The following is an 18966-nucleotide window of genomic DNA, read 5'->3' on the forward strand; positions in this document are numbered from 1 at the left end:
TCTTTTCCCTGAAGTAGATGAAAAATGGCCAGTTTATTAAGTGACTGTTGAGGGAAGGAATTTCCCATACTCCAGACCCATTTCCCTTACATTTGAAAAAATCAAACCAAAACAAAACCCCACACCAAAGGCTTAAAAACTCTTCCCTGCAAAACCAGGTTTCCTCATCTTTCTTCAAGGCCATATTTCCAATGTTTGTTGACTCTATTTACATAACCAAATGAGAACTCATGCTGTGTAGAAGAGTCCTGATGGCTTTTATTGTCAGCTCATGTCTTATTTTTCTGCTCCCCATCTGACTAGTCTGATCCTGAAGATAAATTATAAACAAGTACTTCCTCCAGGATAACTGTGTACCCAAAGTCCAGCCAATTTTGAAGATTGGGCAGTTTGTGGGCTGGTTTTCAACCTGGTCAGACCCCTCATGGATAACAGTTCTCAGCAGATAGCCACACTCATTTGTTCTAAAACACAGAAAAAATTCTAATGGCTTCTAATGCTGAAAATAGATCTTTTCCTAAAATACATGACATCCCATTGTGGGGAGAAGGGGAAGCAAGTGTTTTAAAATAGTTTTTTTCCCTGGGAAAAAGCTACAGGCAGGTTTTATCACAAAAAAAATAGTTTCACCACCTCCCCTTCTCCCCCCCCCCCAGAAAAAAAGCAAAGCAAAACAAAATAAAACAAACAAAAAAACCCCAAAAACCAAACAAACTAAACCACAAAGACACACACAAAAAAAACCTAACAACAACAAAAAAAAACTTAGGGGACCTTGTGGTGTCCTGTGGTAGATATCTGAAATGTTTTCCGTTACTCTACTTTTAGGTAGAATGCTATTCACTGTAAGTGATTATGATCCCTTTTTCTGGTGTATCTGATTGTGGTAATACTGCATGACCAAAACCAAGCACTTAGTCAAGCCAAAGTATTCTGGAAAAAAGGATTTGTGTTATGACTTGTGGCTGACACTCTTTGCTGGAGCCTTACAGCCCATTTCCCATCATTAACCATTGTAAGGCTGATTTGCAGCAGTCCCAAGATGGGCACCAGTGACAGCTGAATGATGCTGAGGTGGCTCATTGCACTATAGGCTCTTTTTTTCCCCTTGCAAGTTTTTTAACTATGTGTTTGCTATAAGAACAGGAAGGTTTTTAGATAGTTTGGTTTAGCCTTGTGGACCTTTACTGCCTAATAAGCACAAGTACTTAACTATCAGCCTATTTTAAAACTTTTGAACTTTAGCCATATGTTTCCATGATACAAGCAGAGAAAATTGTGGTCAAAGTTTGGTGGTGTTTGTTCTCTTTATTTCAAGGAGTTCTGCCTTACAAGGACATTTCTCAGGCTCTATTTCTTGGCAAACATGAAGTTTTCGGTGCAAAAACTTAAAAAGGCACCCACATTTCCCTCTTGTTTAACTATCAGTGCAAAGTTCTGGAAGAGTTAGAAGTTTTTAGCATTGTTCAAGAACCTGAACCCCCAAGCCCTGTTGTATTGAGTGAGGTCCACATATCATTGCTAACAGATTGGACCTTCCTGTCTGATTGTAGTGTGACTGAAGGAAACAGGAACTGGCAGTGCTGCAGCCTGTCTATAGTCCTGTCATGTTGGAGCTTTCAGCTCCAGGATTTCTTTTGAAGTTCACAAAAAAGCATATCCCATGGGAAGGACTCATGCTGGACCAGTTTTTGAAGAACTGCAGACTGTGGGAAGGACCCATGTGGGAGAAGTTGATGAATGACTGTATCCTATGGGAGGGAGCCCGTGCTGGAGCAGGGAAACAGTGTGAGGATGAAGGAGTGGCAGAGGCAAAGCATTGTGAATGGACAACAACCCATCCCACCATTCAGACATGCATGAGTCTAAGTGTGTCTAGTGTCCTACCTGCCCACCCTGAAGGGATGGCTCAAAAATGTGTGACATCTCAGATATGACTGGATGCACTAGTTTGTGTGAATAACCTAACTGATCCCTAATAGATTCCAGACAAATCACGTAACTGGAAAACAGCCATATGAAGTAATAGAGCTCAAAAATGTAGGGGGTCCAGCAAAATCAGGACCTATTCCAGACACAGTGGTTCTTAGCAGTAATGATATATGCAGACTTTCCCTGTATAAGAGCAGTGGAAATTGTCTGGTTTAGTTGTGTTGTGGCATTTGTGATGTTGAAATAATTTTTCATACTTCGGCAGTGCATAGAACTGGACCATTTTCCTTCTTCAAGATTCATATATAGTGAAAGGATCATTATTTCTCTACCCATACCTTGTTGTTCAATCAGTTATCCCTTTTCTTAACTGCAAAATTAGAGATAATTGCTCCTTAAAAACAAGCCACTCTGAGGATCTCACTGTGGAGCCTAAACTTCAGGTTCCCACTTAACAGGCCAAAACCCAACTCATGAAAACTCAGATATGAGTTTTTAAAGCATTAACACAGAATAAAAAGCATAAAGTGAGTTCCAGTTCTTTGCCTATTTAGTATTGAGGGCAGTGTTTGTCAAGCAAGAGCAAACTTCATTAATAATACAGGAAGAGATTTGTGCTACAACACATTCCAGGTATTTTCTTTCATGTTTTGGTATCTAACATGGCAACTAAGTGCATTTGCTACAGAAGGATTTTCACAGGATTTCTCTTTTCTTCCTTGCAATTTGAAACAGTCTGGAAGTAAAAATATTTTTTTTTTATTTTCTAAGATGAGCCTTAAATCTTTTTCATTGAACGTCAACAGCATTCCTAGCTGAATTATTTTCTTGGAGGAACATCCTATTTCTGTTGCACTCAACCATTTTTAGTTTCTGTGTTCTCCCCAGATTTCCAACTGGAACTGATTTCTTATTAGTAACTGAAGAGAGAGCAGGGGGGGAAATACAAAAAATATTTTTTCTGATACAAGTGATTAGATATAAAAATAATCTCTTTTGTGAAAAACAGTACGTTTTTTTTTTATTGGCAGTAAAGAGAAGGGTTTCATTCTGACTTAGCTGGCAAAGCTCAGAAAATTTCAACATAATATTTAACCTCAAATATAAATCTTCCCCCTCTACAGCCTGTAAAAGTTTTCCCCATGGTTAAAGAGGGCTTGCTTCATTCTTTCTTCACTGTAAGCATTTTCCTTTTCTCAAGCACTATTGTGAAATTCTTGACAGCATTTTGGCTTTTAGTCTTGCAGGCCCTACAAAAACTCCTCTCACATTAAGGCTGAGACTGTTCTCTATGTTGTGTTATCAATTATTTCATGATTATTCTGAATTGAGAGAAAAAGTATTAACAACCAACATATAAAACAAATGAAAAATTATCATATTCACTGATTTCAAATTGTTCGTCTAGATTGTCTATTCAGAACTGCAGTTTTACTTACAGGTAAATAAAACACTATTACTGCATGCAATCTCCCTTTTACCAATTAAGGAGAAATAGTGTAACTTGTATCCTGGTTTTAGAAGTCTCATGTGGCATGAAATAAATAGTTCTGCACAGAGCAGAAAAAAGGAAGATGGTTATTGATCTGTGTGTAGAAGTCATCTTTATTCTCTCTTGGTTTTTGTTGCTCTGTTGTGAGCATTGGGAAAAATGAATGTGGAAAGCCCTGTGAAATTTGTGATTTTGCTGAGAAAATAAGACCAGAAAAATGGTGCATGAGGAAAAAAAAAAAAAACCCAAAGACTTTTGTTGTGTTTCTTTCAAAAGCAACAAGCCATGTGTTGGTGAAGGGGACTAAGGAAGTAGCTTTGTAGGGGCAGAATAATTTCTCTGTTGTTTGAGAATTTTACATGAGTTTTCTTTTTGTAAATCTGACATGGTCTTAACCTGTTCTTCATAGGGGTGTGCATTGCATGTTGGTCTGTTCTCTTCTGCTTTGATGAAAGAGAGTAATTGTGCCTTGATGAAACAAAGAAACGTGATTTGAGTTAAAAAATGCTTAACTGATTAAAAAAAAAAAAAAAAAAAGCCTTTCTTTAATAGAAGCACTTCAGAAACCCTTACATATCCAAATTGGATCTCCAATTTGAGAATACTTAAGAGAGGGGAAAATGGGGAAGTTGGATTGTTTTCTACATTTGGGAAAGCATTGCACTGAAGTTTTCTTTTGTTTTAGGATGATCAAATATCTTCCCCAAAGAGAATGAATACTGCTCAAAGTTGGCTTAAGATGAACATCCAGTTTGGTTTTAGGGTCACATAGTTATCCATTGAGAAATTTGGAGTATACCTTTAATTGCTGCATAGAGAAGCAGCCCCGTGTCACTCCAAACAGAAAGAGGATCACATTTTTCCTCTGATGCTGACACTAAAGCATTCAATGAATATTGCACTCTAAGGTCTGAGGGCAGATTTTTTTGGCCCATGTATTTTCATAGAGACTAAAATATGAGAAAGTTGTTGTGTAACTGGTGTCTTGGATTTTGCTTTTCAGAAAGTGCTTAATTTCCCTGGCATGCTTTCTGCAACATCTAGTGAACATTGGTGAGCCTGAAATAATGTATCAAGAAGAATTTTCTTCTGAGATGAAGCTGCTGTAGTTGCAAGGCATTCCCTAGTGAGCTCCATAATGAGTGGTAGTTGGGAAAAATAACAGGAAAGATCCTTAAACGTTCCAAGTTTTGCATGAAAAATGATCTGGTTTTTGGATGCTATGTTTGGTACCTGGCCTAGAATTCTTCTACATTTCGATAGTGGTGGCTTCAGCATGATACAGTGAGTCATAATATTTGAAATTTGGGAAATTTTTACTGGATGTCTAAGCACTTGCCAAGACTTTTGAGAAGCACAGTTGAAGAAGAATTGTTATTTCGTTTTTATGAAAATGTTCTTATCATTTTAAAGGCTATGTCTTTTTTCCTCAAGACAAACAAAAAGAACTAGAATTTTCAAAAGTATATATTGATGATTTTTAGTGATAGTTGAAAGCATCTATCCACACTGTATTCAGTTATTAAATGATGAAATAGTCCTCCAGAAATATTTCCAGCTCTAGATTGAGTTATTTTAATGTGTCAAGGCAATTTTTTTTATGTTTATTTTCAAACAAGATTCATAGGAAGGAGAAAAGGGACATGGGTAACATGGAGACAAACTGGCTGTTGTCCAGGTGTTGGAGCAAGTTCTGACCTGCTCGTGTTCATGTCTGCCCAAAGGTCAAGGGCATTGCTTTGCTTGTATTTGGCAGGGTTGGTGGGCTCTCCAGTTCTGCCACCTAAAAATGAGTGGCAAAAATGCCACCTCACAGATGTCTCTAGTGAAAGCTATGTTCATATTTGTAAGACTGGAGCATTTCCACTTCCTTTTAAGGAGTAACAAAGTGCAATGGCAACCCTCAAGTCCAGTGAATGATCTACTTGCCTGGTTCCCATGCATCTGCAGCATTGTTTCATTGGTGTGTCCTCCTTTCTGAACTGTATATATTAATTATATTTGCCCAAGTTTTGTCCAGGGCTGTAAAAAGGCTTGGTAGTATTTAATAGTGGTAGCTTCCTGGGATTCCTTGGCTCCAGATAGAATTGGCTGTCTGATACTGTGAGCAATAAACTGTCCAGTGCAGGTTGCCATGCCAGACTACTTTGGTATTTCCAGACCCAGCCCACTAGAAGTTGTGAGGGTATGTATGGCACATGAATGAAGGCTTTATATTGGTAGCACCCTATCTCATGCCTCCAGAGCTTTCATTCTTTCTCCCTTAAATCTCTCAAAGGCAGACATATTAATGTTCCGTGTCTGAAACAAACAAAACAATCGAGTAATTTTTTTGCCCATGTGTATTGCATTTCCATTCTAATATGAAGAGTAAAATAAAGAATTACATAGCTTGTACTATAGGGAGGCTGGAGATGTGGGAGAAATAATCTGAAGGAGTGAGCTGGTGGTGTTAACAGCTTAAACCATACCTGTCACAACCAGAGCCATCTTTAAAAGTGTGTTCTCAGTCATCCCTGCAAAATTACAAGAGTGATAAAAGACAAATGGTTCTAATTTGCGTTTTCCATCTGAATTGTGATCTTTACTTCACTTGTGTTTTCAAGTTTCTTAGTAGTCACTAAATTAAAGAATTTCTGAAAATGGAGTTTCTCCCAAGACAGGTGGGGCTTGCAGGTTTATGAAAATACTGCTAAAACATTGCCAGCCCACCAGCGCCTCCCACGTTATCCTTTTTCCCACACTTTCCACATGGCTTGTTGCTTGTGTGATTGATTGTATGTATCCTGTACAGGCACACAAAATATCCATAACCTTGAAACCCTGCAGATGTGGTCTTCTGATGTAGCTGCACAGGAGACTCTGGGACTGTACCTTTGGAGAGTTTCTGTGTTGAGAGTACCTGACCCTTGCTTTTTCTGCAAGGCTTTGGGAGGTGCAGAGTAGGTTTCTGTTAGTTTCTTGAGAAGGCAAAGTTTTCTGTGGTCTTTGGATGGATCTCAAATCCTGGGGTACTGAAGTGAAACCTAATAATTTAGGTCTGAGGAGAGAAGGGTGGTATTTAAATAAAATATCTGGTTTTGAACATTCTAGGACTATTAATTATTAAAATGTATACAAATCCAGGAAGGTGCATGGCATGTAACACATCATACCTAGAAACAGCAGAGCTGAACTTCCATGTGAGGATTCTTTTTCTGAAAAGAGAGCATCTCGTGTGAGCACAATAGAGCTAGTACTTTTCTTATAAATAGTGAATGTTTTATAATTACATGCAGTCCTAAAGCTGGTTCTTATTATTGAAAGTCACAGAGGTTTTGTGGGGAGGATTTGTGGGTTGTTGTTCTTTTTCCAGAATGGTGTCCAATCACCTTCTTTGGCAGAGTTTTTATTCCATCTAAAATATGTTTCAGTGTGAAAATGTTACGGTCTAATGAGCAACTTCACTTTTGTGTCACTTTCTTGCTTTGATATAAGAGGTTCTGGGTCAGGAATTGCCCATTTGATCCTTAGTCTGTCTCCATGTGGAGTTCATATGTCAGCACTTTTTATGCCAGTCTTTCAAATTCCTGTGATAGGAACAGTAAAGTCACTATAGGTCAGAGGAGCTCAGTTTGATGAAGTCTCACATGCACTCACAAGCAATATGGTCACTTCCTGCTGAGTACTAAACTATCTCCATTTAGGGAGATCTGCCACCTCTGAACGTCATGGCTGAAGCTGCTTCAGGATTGTGTTACAGCTTTATTGCTTTTTTTTTTTTTTTTTTGCCTCAGGTGAACTGTGTGATGAGGTGATTAACCACTGTGTTCCTGAGCTAAATCCATGTAAACATGAGTCCAAATGTCTTCCCCATGACAAAAGAACCAGGTAAGTATGTGTGTATGTTGGTCTCTACACGGTGGGGAGATTGCCTTGACTAGGGCTGCACCAGCAATGAGTTTGGGGTAAAAACCATCAGAATTAGCGCAAATAGTGCAAGACTATGTATTCTTGAGACTTTATTATAGTTTGATGCAAACATACATACTTTCCTAGCTTTCTGCGATTTGCTTGTAAATCAGGAATGTACCCCAAAAGCAGAGAAATTATTCTAGAATAGAGTATGGTAAAGGGAGTACTGCTGGAGCAGTTACTGTCAAATATCTTATAGGTTCTTTATTTGTTCCTCAGCATATAGGTTCTTATAGGTTCTTTATGTGTTCCTTTATGTGTTATGCAAAGCAGCATAACAGGAGCCTTAACAGATGTAACTCAGGTCTCCTTAGCCCATGCAGGCTCAGTGTTTAAAATCCAGTCCCCACTCAAATTGCTGAGAAGGGAAAGACAGACTTGGCTAGAGCATAAAGCCACAGGTTAGGAGCTTTCTATTGTATTCCCACTTAGGCTGTTGCCTTCCAGGATGGCTGGTTGTCTCCAGGTGCGCTGGCAAAGGCTGGCCTTGGCTGCAGTGGGGCTCCTCTCCGCACACGTCCACACCTGGGCAACAATAGAAAACAATTGGCCAGTTTCATTTTGCACTTTCCACTATGGCTGTTTCACAGCCAAGGTGCAATCCTGGGAAGGAGGATTGGGGTTTGGTGCATGCGACAGGGAAGAGACAGTAGCACTCTTCGGTATTCCTGGTATTTTGCCATTATGGTCAGATTGTGTCCAGTGAAGCAGCCGTCACGTCAGAGTAAAGTGTAAAGTGATACACAGAACTTTCCAGGATATTTAAAAGGAAGTGAACCAAAATTTTAGAGAAGCTGGCTACATCAAGGGCAGCTGAGTCTGTGCTAGACAGTCAGTCTATAGAGCTTAAGCCTTTCTTTGTGATGAAAAATCTCCAGACAGAAATGTTTCCAACTCTTGCGAAAAGTCAAACTCTTATATTATAAAGATGGTTCCTGAAATGATGAAAAACTTGAGAGGTGAAGGAGCCTGCCCAGCCTTGAATGTAGATTTGTCTACATCCTGCTTTTTCACACTTCAGTTGCATCAAAGTACTCAGAAATATATTGAGAAACCTCAGGACCTTTTGCAGTTAAGTCTGGTTGCTGCTGGCTCAACGCTGAAAACAGCCTTCAGTCCTGTGCTGCTGCTGATCCCATGAGGAGTTTGATCTCCTGACCTGTGATGTGCCATACATTTAGCATTTGATGGTGCAGCGTAATGCCACAAGCAGAACGAGTCAGACTCGTAGAAGAGTGCAGGGAATGCTGTTGGTAGGATTCAGGTTTGTTCCTGAGCTGACCATCCACCGGTCAGGCTTGTGGCCTGGGCATGTGAGAAGGACACATCACTGACAGCTGTTAGCAAAAAGGACACCAGTCTGTCTGTCCTGCCTTTAGCTGTAGTCAGTCTGTAACTCCGCAGAGAAAGAAAAGGTGACAAAGACAGGGGAAAAAAAAAAAAAAAAAAAAAAAAAAAGAAAAAGAAAAAGCCACGATTCAATGATTCATGGCTTGAATAGCCATTGAGTGAATGCATATGCAAGTCCCCTTGGATAGGCCAGCATTTTAAATACCAGGAGACATGTCTTGAGGCTTCCTCTGATACTGGGAAAGTCACCATCACTACCAGAATGTAGCAGAAAGCAAGCATTCAACTGTACTGTTGCCATATGGTCACTGGGAAATCAGATAACTGATCTAGTCATTTAAATTACTCTTACCAAGATCTGAATATGCAAGTTTCTTTGCCTTCTCTACTGCATCATACTTTTTCTGATACTCAGTCTCTTGCTGACACTGTGTGATCTAGGGATGGAGCTAATGTGCCATCCTTCCCTGCTGGGGGAGACCTTGGGTTTCAAGGAGGAGGCTGAGTGAGGGACTGCTGTGGCTAAGTTTCTCACCTGCTACACTGCAGACACAGATTTTTTGGTAGCTTCAGCCTAGATGTGAGACACTGAGAGCTCAGAGATGACTGAACCAAAAGGAATTCTGTGTTTCTAAAGGTAAAGCCAAGCTTGGAAGCAAACTTGACTATTTCTGTGTTTGCTTGGCTGCACAGAGCTCTCTGCTTTCTAAGCTAAAATTGCAGGTGGCTTTCCTCACTTATACCCTCCACATCTTTATTGCCGTTACTATAAAAGAAGAGTAGCTTTCTGTATCCGAGAAAATATAACAAAACAAAAATCAACAGCAAAAAAAGAATATTTAACACAACAAAATCACTTCTAAAAATATAACTTCAGGAAAGGAGTGTGGTTTTCCATTCGCTGTATTGATGTTGGAGCGTGGTATAAATATACTTTATTATTATAAAGCTTGGAATTAGTACCTGACAGCTTAAAATGCTGATTTAGTGCAGCCCTGCAGAGAAAAGTAATGGTTCTGTCATTACTGAGATAGCCAATACACATCATAAAATTGATGCATGGCAGTCCAGAATAAGGAACTGCACATCGTTCATTATTACATCACTTTATATTAGGACTGCAGGGATCAATAAAAAGCAACAGGATTAAGTGCTGCCAATTCCCCCGCAAAGTCTTTTGATTGACATTTTTTTCTTGCAGGTGTGACTAAAGTGTTGCCAAAAAATGTTGCCCACTTCTTAAGGTCTGGGGAAGGAACCCATTTTGTTAATTGCAGTGTTCCCTGAGCCACCAAGGTGTAAAAAAGCAACTGAGGCATGCAGAGCTGGAACATCAATCATCCTGTGGCTTCACAGGGTCATGATGAGGGCCTCTCCTGATGGAGAAAGAACGTATATGCATCTACATAATGTATCCTACAGCCTGCAGGCTAATTGGCTTTACCTCTGTTCCTTCTTTTTTTTTTAGCTAGTCACAAGCCATGTTTTGAAATGGAGACTGAAGGACACGTTCTCAGTGTTTCAGCTAGGTACTTTCTGAAGTCCTGATGCTGTGGCAGCCATTCACTGGTCAGAAGCAAACACAGGACCCAACACTGTACTGATGAGCTGGCAAGAGGCCAGGATCCAAAACATTCTGTCATTTTGGAACCAGATTCAGCATGATGACTGCCACCTGGAAAGTGGAAGTGTATTTCATTATCGGCTCCCTTGTGTCCAATGCCTCTGAAGAGGTTTTCCACAAGGAGCCTCCTCCTGAACTTACCCCATCAGGCTGCTGGCAGGCAGGAGGTTGAGGAGGCCAGCAGAATAGATGAAGCAGTGATTTCTTTCCTGATGCTGCCTCCCTTGACTTTGTGCAATCTCTCCTCTTCTCTTGGTGGCAAGCACACTGGATCCAAACAAGGGGCTTCACCAAGAGCTGATGCCTCTTTTTTTATTGATGAAGTTAACTGTATCTCTTTCCTTGTGATGGTTTAAAAGATGTGCAGTTTGTTTTCCAGATGTGCAGTAACATCCAGCTGGGAGGTGTAACACATGTTTTATGGACTAAAGTGCATTCATGACTAAACATTGTCTACACTATAGATTCAAGAAGAGGCTGTTCAGCAATCCCAAAAGATCTGTTCAAAGTCAGAGGCTTTGGAATGCATTTTCTATTGTCAGGCTATGAACTCTTGCAAGGCTTATCATAGAAATGCTGAGCCTTTGTCCAGTAAACTTGAAAATATCTTAAAATAATAAGCCAATGTCTTCAGGTTTGGGTGCATCTCGTGTTGCTCCTACAAATGGTGTTACCCTATAGGAGCAGGTGCACACTTCACCTGAGTGTGATCACTAGGAAGGACAGGATTCAAAAGCAACTTCTAAAGGTGAAATGTTTACAGCCTCACAAATGACTGACAGACAAGTTGTGGTCTCAAAACTGGTGGACTTTTTGTTCAAATTTGCTGAGTTTTATGGGTTACTTGCAAATTGCTTCCATGTGGAAGGTGGAACCTTTCTGTGCTCTGTGTAGCTACACAGGGCCAACCTCAGACACTCAACAGTGTGCAGACATTGGCAAAATAGTAGTCTGAGACGTCAGAGCAACTCCCCTTACTCAATATTGTCGTTTGAGTCTGTGTAGTCAGGGAAGATGTTGTCATCTTTAGTATAAGTGAGAGGCCACTATATGATCACCCTTCTCCACAGACTTGGCTGAGGGAAAGCAGTACTGTGGTGTTGCTTTGCTCAGCTTAATTTTGAGCAGATTGAAGAAGCTCAACTGCAGGCAGACAGCAGGGACCTGAGCACTTCTGATGGCAGGAATCATGCTTGATGCTTCCAGGAATATTTGCTAACACCTTTCCATCTCCAGTCAGGTTGGTGCTAGGCAGGTTGTGTGTGCTATTGTTTGGATTGTTGAACTGAGCTAATAACAGTGATCTTCTTGTGTTTCAGATGTGAATGCTTGCCGGGTTACAGTGGCAAACACTGTGAAATAGATGATGATGACTGTGTGGGCCATAAATGTCACCATGGAGCTGTCTGCGTAGATGCAGTCAATGGCTATACCTGCATCTGCCCTCAGGGCTTCAGGTACGTGAGAGTTACCTCCTCCCCTGGACTGTCTTCTTTACATAGTGTTGGGGCACTTCTCTTTAATTGCCTTCATCCTCAGAACTAATCAGCTTCTAGATAGGGTATTGATCTGTCATTCTTATGTGAATGGAGAGCTCCAATCTTGTACCTTATATAGGTCCTAAGGAGTTAACTGAATTCAGAGGATTGACCATTACTGCTTTGAAATCAGCAATTTGCATTTTGTGAAGTGCTGTGCTTGCCTGCCCAGCCTTTCCTGGTAAAACACTAGGTAATGCACTCACACAGATTAGATGGAGATAAACCCCATGTGCATGAGAGTGATCAAAGGAGAATAAAATTACATATATGAACCCTCCCACCTGGCTGCAGGAAAACAGAAGTCTGAAAATACTGTGCCAGTATCTCGGTGCCCGTTGGTGGATGAGCTCAAGATAATTTGGGCTGTAAATTTCCAGTCTGATTCTGACAGCTGCCAATGTATCTGACTTCTGGAAGTCTCACTGCCTGTCAAAGATAAGTGTGCTACTCCAAATGGATTCACTAATCATTGCCTGAGGCTGGATACTGGCTTCCGTCCAGTTAAGTCTTTTCTGTGTTTGAAATACACACATGAGACAAAGAAGGACTACCTGAAAAGATCAGTCTTGACAAAGCAGAAATTGCACAAGTACTTATAAATCATTTTCTCTGCTTTGTATCTGCAACTGTTATCATTCTTCTTTCTTTCATCCTTGCAGGTTTTGTGGTTTTTTTCCCTCTCAACACACATTTTTATTGCCAAGCAGTAAGGCTTCCCTGAATAGGCATTGATATAACATGCTGTCAGTCCACGGTTTCACAGAATCAGATTTGTTGTTTAGAGGATATCAGATGTCCTCTGAATTTCAAATTCAAACCCTTTTCTCCATGTTTCACTCTCTGATTCAGTCCCTTTGATGGCCTTAGGGATCTTGCAAATTGATGGCTGGTAAGGATAACAAGTGGCTGTCTCACAGAGGTATTGTAAATACTCAGTATTATCTAATTGTTGGAGCCGAGAAATGAGATTGCACAGCCTTATCTGAATTCAAGGGTGACTGGAGCCTGTCATCAGATGGTACTGACTGAGACATTTTTGCTGCAGTCTCTTGATTTTTCAGACTTGTCAGTATTAGGGTGTGATGAATATGAGGGTTTTTTGACAGGAAAGAAATGTCGAAGTGTTTGGCAGAGGTTTTTTGTGTTTTTACACACTTGAGTAGAGCAGCTGTTAGGTGGGAAACTGGTCTGGGTCCCTTCCCTGTGTACTGAGCAGCTCTACTGGCAATTTGGTAGTGTCACAGGCTGTCTGATCTTACATCAAGGATTTCAAGAGCAGAACCTGGAACATCCCAGCCTGCTCCCTCATTCAAACAAAGGGGTTTAATCCCACTGAAGGTCCTCCAAGAAGAGGCAACATCTTTCTACACTATGCTCCCAAACTCTGCTACTAGCTTAGACATCACTTCCTAGGCCAAAGCAGTTAGACTTGGGTGAGCAAAGTAAGATCCAGGATTAACCTGAGATCTCCTTCTTTTTTTTTTTTTTTTTTTTTTTTTTTTTTTTTTTTTTTTTTTTTTTTTTTTTAATTTTTTTTAAATTTTTTTGGCACTTGTCCTAAATTTACTGTGCAAGATGCAAGGGAACAAGTGCCCTTTAGGAGAAAAATTTCACAGTGGACACTAACAGGGTCCCTCTGCCAAGGCAGAGAGCAAGCTGAAGTTCCTTGTGTTCTCCATGGAGAACAGTTCCTGATCCTCTTTGATTTCAGGATCAAAATCCTGCTAGTTAAGTATGATCTGTTCATTATTCTTTCCATGACTCCAACCTTTTGCAGTTTAAAGGCCTGCAGCTGTTAAGGGGGTTCTGATGTTTTTTCCCCCTCTTAAAATTGCAGTTGCAAAGGTGACTGACAGAGTTCAGCTATTTGATGTTCAGGGTTATAAACTCAAGTGTTCACAGTGTCCCTCAGGTGCTGGGCTGTGAGGCATGGAGATAGCTTTGCAAGTGTTTGAAGGCTGCAAGTGTTGATAAAAAGACCACACAAGGACTAGTCTGACAAAGGTAACTGGGTACTGATTAATCAAGTTTTTTGGCTAAGTGTCAACAATCCTTTCACAGCAGTGAGTTTGCAGAGTTACTTCCCAGTTATCTGGAGTTTAGGCTGTTGTAATAAATGCACAGACCTATAAAAATTTTATGGGTGTTGCCATGGTGTATGTCAAAGCCACTTGGAGTCACACTAATGATGTTAAAACTTATATCCTCTCATGGCTGAACAAATGGTACCCTGGTAATTCTTAACAATGTAGAGCCTCATATACACCATGACAGACCTCTGATGACAGCCCCAAACAGCTTTAGTTCCCACATGCAAACACCTGTTTTCCCATCTTAGCATTTCCTAATGTCACATGTATTTGTGCTCCATGCACCTTTCCTTATCACTCAGCAACTTTTTGCAATTACGTAACACACCTTCTTCCTGAAAATTTTCCAGGGTTTTCTTCCCGAAATAACATCTGTTTACTCCCTGTAGATGAAAACACTTTTGATGCTTTGTGAAACCCACTGGATGGAATCTAGCTTATCAACCTTTCCCTCCAGCAATCAGCCTCACAGTAGTGCTGTCCTGATAAATGTTGTTCTTTCTTGTGGCAAAGCATACATTAAGGCTTCTGAGTTTGATAGAAAGCAGTGTTCCTCTGTTGTGTAGATGTTTCAGGGTTTCCCACTGAGAAAGTTTGCTGGAAAACAGTCAGCAGTGATTATTTAAACAAATGAGATTGTAGCAGGAAGGCATGGACTTGGCCAAGCTAGGCAAGTCAGGCTGTGCTCCATATTCCACCACAGGGGAAATAAATAGTATTAATTATTTCTAAAAATGTATTTCTAAAAATATTTTAAAATAAAAAAGGCATTGACGCATACTGTTTCTAGTGTAACTTCTAGATGCCGGTAGCAGGAGAGCTTCATTTGTAAAGCCACCCACTGAAGGGCTTTCACAGCAAGGAGGAGTTGTGCAGGATCCATAAGGGGAGTACAGGGAGTCTTTCAGAGCATCACTGAGCACAGACACACTGGCTTCTTGCAACATTTGCTTTCTGCTAGTGGATGCTGTTGTGGATTGCATGGATTTATTATTATTATCTTTAACTTCCATGAAATTAGAATTATATACACTGACTTTCTGCTTTCTAGTTGTTGCTCACAGGCAAAACGATCGTCATCAGGTAGAACGAAGTTAATGGTGTGGGTTAGCAATGCTCCTTTCTGCTAGTCATCTCTGGAAAACAAACCGCACCTGATATCAGGCCAGGGGTGACAGCCATCTGTGGGGTTGACCCTAGTTTGATCCCATTGCTGGCTCTCTGTCAGCCAGCCACAAAGCCCTGAACTGGAAAGGGAGATCACACACTTAATGAAACCAGGCTTTGAACAGGAAAGTGGTCCAGCCAGCCAGTCCACTTGAGTGCCTGGCCAGCAATGAGGACATGGCACTGATGTGTCCTCAGCTCATCAACTCGGGCTGGGTCTGAAAGCTGGGCAGCTACTACAATAACTACCTTAAAATGGCAAGAATTGCTTTTTGTCTATTTTGCCATACATTTGTTGCTGTTTTTTTAAATGTTCCCTCATTTTCTTGGCAAGGGGGATCCAACTCATCTCTTGCTGAGTGGTGCTGTGCCCCCCAAAGTGCTGCACTCACTCTCCAGGAATGGGGTGGCCTGGACAGCTCCACCAAGAAGCAGAAGCAAAAGGTCTTGCTCAGGAAAAAAAAGAAAAGCCTTTTGGTCTGTAACTAATTCATAGCTCAGTGTATACACAATGAAATGTTCCCAAGAACAAATTTACTTTAAGAAACGTATCAGACTGAGCAAAGGTGACCATTTTTCCATACAGAGCTGTTCCCCTCCACTATACTGCCATGCTCCCATTTCTATTGCTGACCACTGTGCTGACCATATATGTCTCTTCCAAATTCTCCATGGAGCAAAGTAAATGGAGTTTATTGATAGCTGACTGTATTGCATGCCAGATTACACTTCTGAAGATACGTTTGTTTAAATTAATGTATTGGCTTGTCCCTGTTATGGTTTTCTGGTAGAGGGTATTTACTACTTGGCTGATGGGGTTGATTCACTCTCCCAACACCTTTATTGAAGGTTATTAGCTGCCTGTCAATGTCCCCACTTACAGTACCAAGTGTGACCTCGACAGTGGGGGCAGGGTAAGGCATACCTTCTAACTATAGCCCCTGCCCTTTGGAGAAGTGACTATTGTATATTTCTCTCTCACGTTTATCAGAGACAGTCCAGAAGAGTGGTGTATGGAGAACCAATGAAGGGAGAGGTTTGGGCTCTCATTCTTCACAGTGCTAAAGATAGAACTGTGGTTCTGTGTGCAAAATTTCACATAAGAAAATGTAATAAAGGAAAACAATCATCTCAATTTCATTCTGGTGCAGTGGCAGTAGGCCCTAGTCTCTCTGGCTAAGCAAGATCAGTACTGAATGTGTTTCAGCTCTTTTCTTTGCTTGTTCCTGCACGTCCTGTATCGGTGCTGTTTACTGTAGGGTAATGGATTCGGTTTCTATTCTAATTGTATCCGGGAAAGTTGCCTAGAAATAGGCTGCGTTTCAAAAGCTCACCTGGTGTATGGGAGAGGAGTGAGAGTTTAGGCATTTTTTTGACTTGTTTTTGTAAGAGTGCTATTATTAAACAAAGCCCTCCCTGAATGGCAGGGAGTTCTTACTGGGACAAGTGGGATTTCACTGTTCCGGGACTAGGTTGATGAGTTATTCACTGCATGAATGGGTTTGTCCTGGAAAGCCCTCTGTCACCATGCTAACAAACACTGTGTGACAGAGATGGTGCAGGAGCCTGAGCCCACAGCCCTAGCCACAGTGATTCCCACAGCACAGCCTCAAAACCGACCAGCTTCCAATTTTTCATAATTTTACTGTCTACATATTCTCAACCGGTCACAGAACTTAATTTATGCTCTCTCGTTAGTGCAGAAGGGGGTTGTTGGGTTTGGACAGTGTTTGGAATGAGAACTTTAGGTTGTAGGTGGGGGGCATATTGTATGCAACCAAGCAGCCAAAGAACCTGGACCTGCCCCTTTGCACAACTGAGTGCACAGGCTGGGCACAGATTTTTCATTTATGTTTTGCAGTTTAGTCTGACACATGACATCACTATGAAAGACTGTCCCAGCGTTTTGCACTTTCTCCCTTTTCCAAGCTCTTTCTATGCTGGTATTGATGTTTCAGTCTAGCTAAGTAATTCCAGCAGATACCCTGTGAAGGGCACAGCCATGCTGAATCCAGGATGGCAGCCTAGGGACTGAGCCATTCCTGCTCCTGGGAGTGGAAGCCCTAGAGGTTCCTACATGTGGCTTTTGCTCAGCTTCTCATGTAGTTAAGACTGAACTGCAGCACTTCCCTCGAAATTTGAATGAACAAATACTCAGATCTGGAATTTGCTTTTCAGCTGCCTCCAACTCTGGGAGAGTTTCCCTTTCCTCTGTGTTCTTCTGATCTATGACACTGTCAACCACAAACCCAGCTAAAATAAAGTTGATGATCATGATGCTGTTAGAAGCAACCAATTCAGAGAAGCTGCTCAGCAAGTAGTGTGCAATCAGTGCATTGCATCTGAGACTTTTTAGCAGTTGCCCATCTGCTGATGATACAACCTCTGATACACAGTGAAGAAAATGAGGAGTCAGTAAAAAATATTTAAAATAGAGAGTTTCTTTCCCCTTGCTTACCACTAACAACAGCAGACGTGGACTCAAGTCACAAATCCTAGGGCAGGAAAATCTCAGGTTTGGGCTTAAATAGGTCCCGGATTTTGTTGGGAACCTCTGCATGGCACAGAATGGGATGGAAACTGTTTTAAACAGACTGCTGTACCTTGTGGAGCTAAATAACTGGTGCAAAGTGCAGTGCAAATGGCTCCTTCAGACCCAGCATAGGAATTTCTGTACAGCTCTATACTGTGCAGCTTTCACACAGTAGAGCAGGCATGCTTTAGCTGAATCTCAGAGTCACTGTACCCCAGGAGTGTAACATCAGCATTAGAAACTGCTTCCTTCCTCAAAAAAATGGTCATAATTGAGGCCACTTTTTGTTCCCTTCACCTTCTACAGTGGTCTTTTCTGTGAAACTCCTCCCCCAATGGTTCTGCTCCAGACTAGCCCGTGTGACAACTACGAGTGCCAGAATGGGGCCCAGTGCATCGTGGCACACCAGGAGCCAGTCTGCCGCTGCCTTGCCGGCTTTGCTGGGCAGAAGTGTGAGAAGCTCATCACTGTCAACTTTGTTGGGAAGGATTCCTATGTCGAGTTACCATCAGCCAAAATTCGCCCTCAGGCAAACATCTCCCTTCAGGTATGTCAGGCAGAACATCAGTTTCCAGCCTAGTGCTCTTTTAAGCAATATACTAACACATGTATATATGTTTTCATTCTGAAGAAACAGGGTCTGTTGGTCAAGAGGCTGACAAAGTTAGAATCACCTTGGGAGCCCGTTGTCTGCTCTAAAATGAATTAAATGTTAAGAAGGAATTAAGGCATTATGTCAACACGTATCCTGCCTGTGCAATCTCATCACTCTGTCAATGTAACTAGGGACTATTCAGGAAATAGTCTCCCTGTCTTCTTACTGATTTACAGGATTGTGTTTCATCTTGCAGAAATCAGTGCTAAGTATTAGGGTACAATAAAGAAAGCTGGTCTAAATGGCCTTTCCAGACAATATTTTGCCTGCTCATTTACCATGCACATTCAGTAGATAAAATGCCTGGGATTTGGTTACAGTCCTGTGGTTACCTCTGTATTTGGTTTAAGGTCTGAGGGTCAGAAGGCAATGGAAAATAGCTACCGAAGGTGCCTTGCCACTACTGTCCTCTTTGTAGTCATTGATCAAAGTTATCATATAGATGATTTGGAAGTTGTTCATATTCACAATGTAGTGAATTAAACTGATCTAACTATTTTGTTTTGGGTTTTTTTTCCTAGCATCCCAAAGTAGAAGAGTGACTAATTTCTAACTTTTTATGTTTTCTAATGAAGAGGTGTGTGGAGCACATATATGACATTATAGATAGCCTTCTTAGGCCACTGAT

The 18966-nt window shown here is 41.1% G+C and overlaps 1 protein-coding gene across 2 annotated transcripts in view; it reads left to right on the plus strand.

The window, feature by feature from the left end:
• Positions 1-18966, plus strand: part of SLIT3 (slit guidance ligand 3) — a 433002-nt gene that overhangs the window by 390787 nt on the left and 23249 nt on the right. For both annotated transcript variants that reach the window (XM_071759292.1, XM_071759294.1), the window contains 3 exons: positions 7201-7294; positions 11672-11809; positions 17990-18230. In XM_071759292.1, the coding sequence (XP_071615393.1) occupies positions 7201-7294; positions 11672-11809; positions 17990-18230 (473 nt within the window). The remainder of the gene's footprint in view (positions 1-7200; positions 7295-11671; positions 11810-17989; positions 18231-18966) is intronic.

This window comes from Heliangelus exortis, chromosome 15 (assembly GCF_036169615.1).
Source record: "Heliangelus exortis chromosome 15, bHelExo1.hap1, whole genome shotgun sequence".
Classification (NCBI taxonomy): domain Eukaryota; kingdom Metazoa; phylum Chordata; class Aves; order Apodiformes; family Trochilidae; genus Heliangelus; species Heliangelus exortis.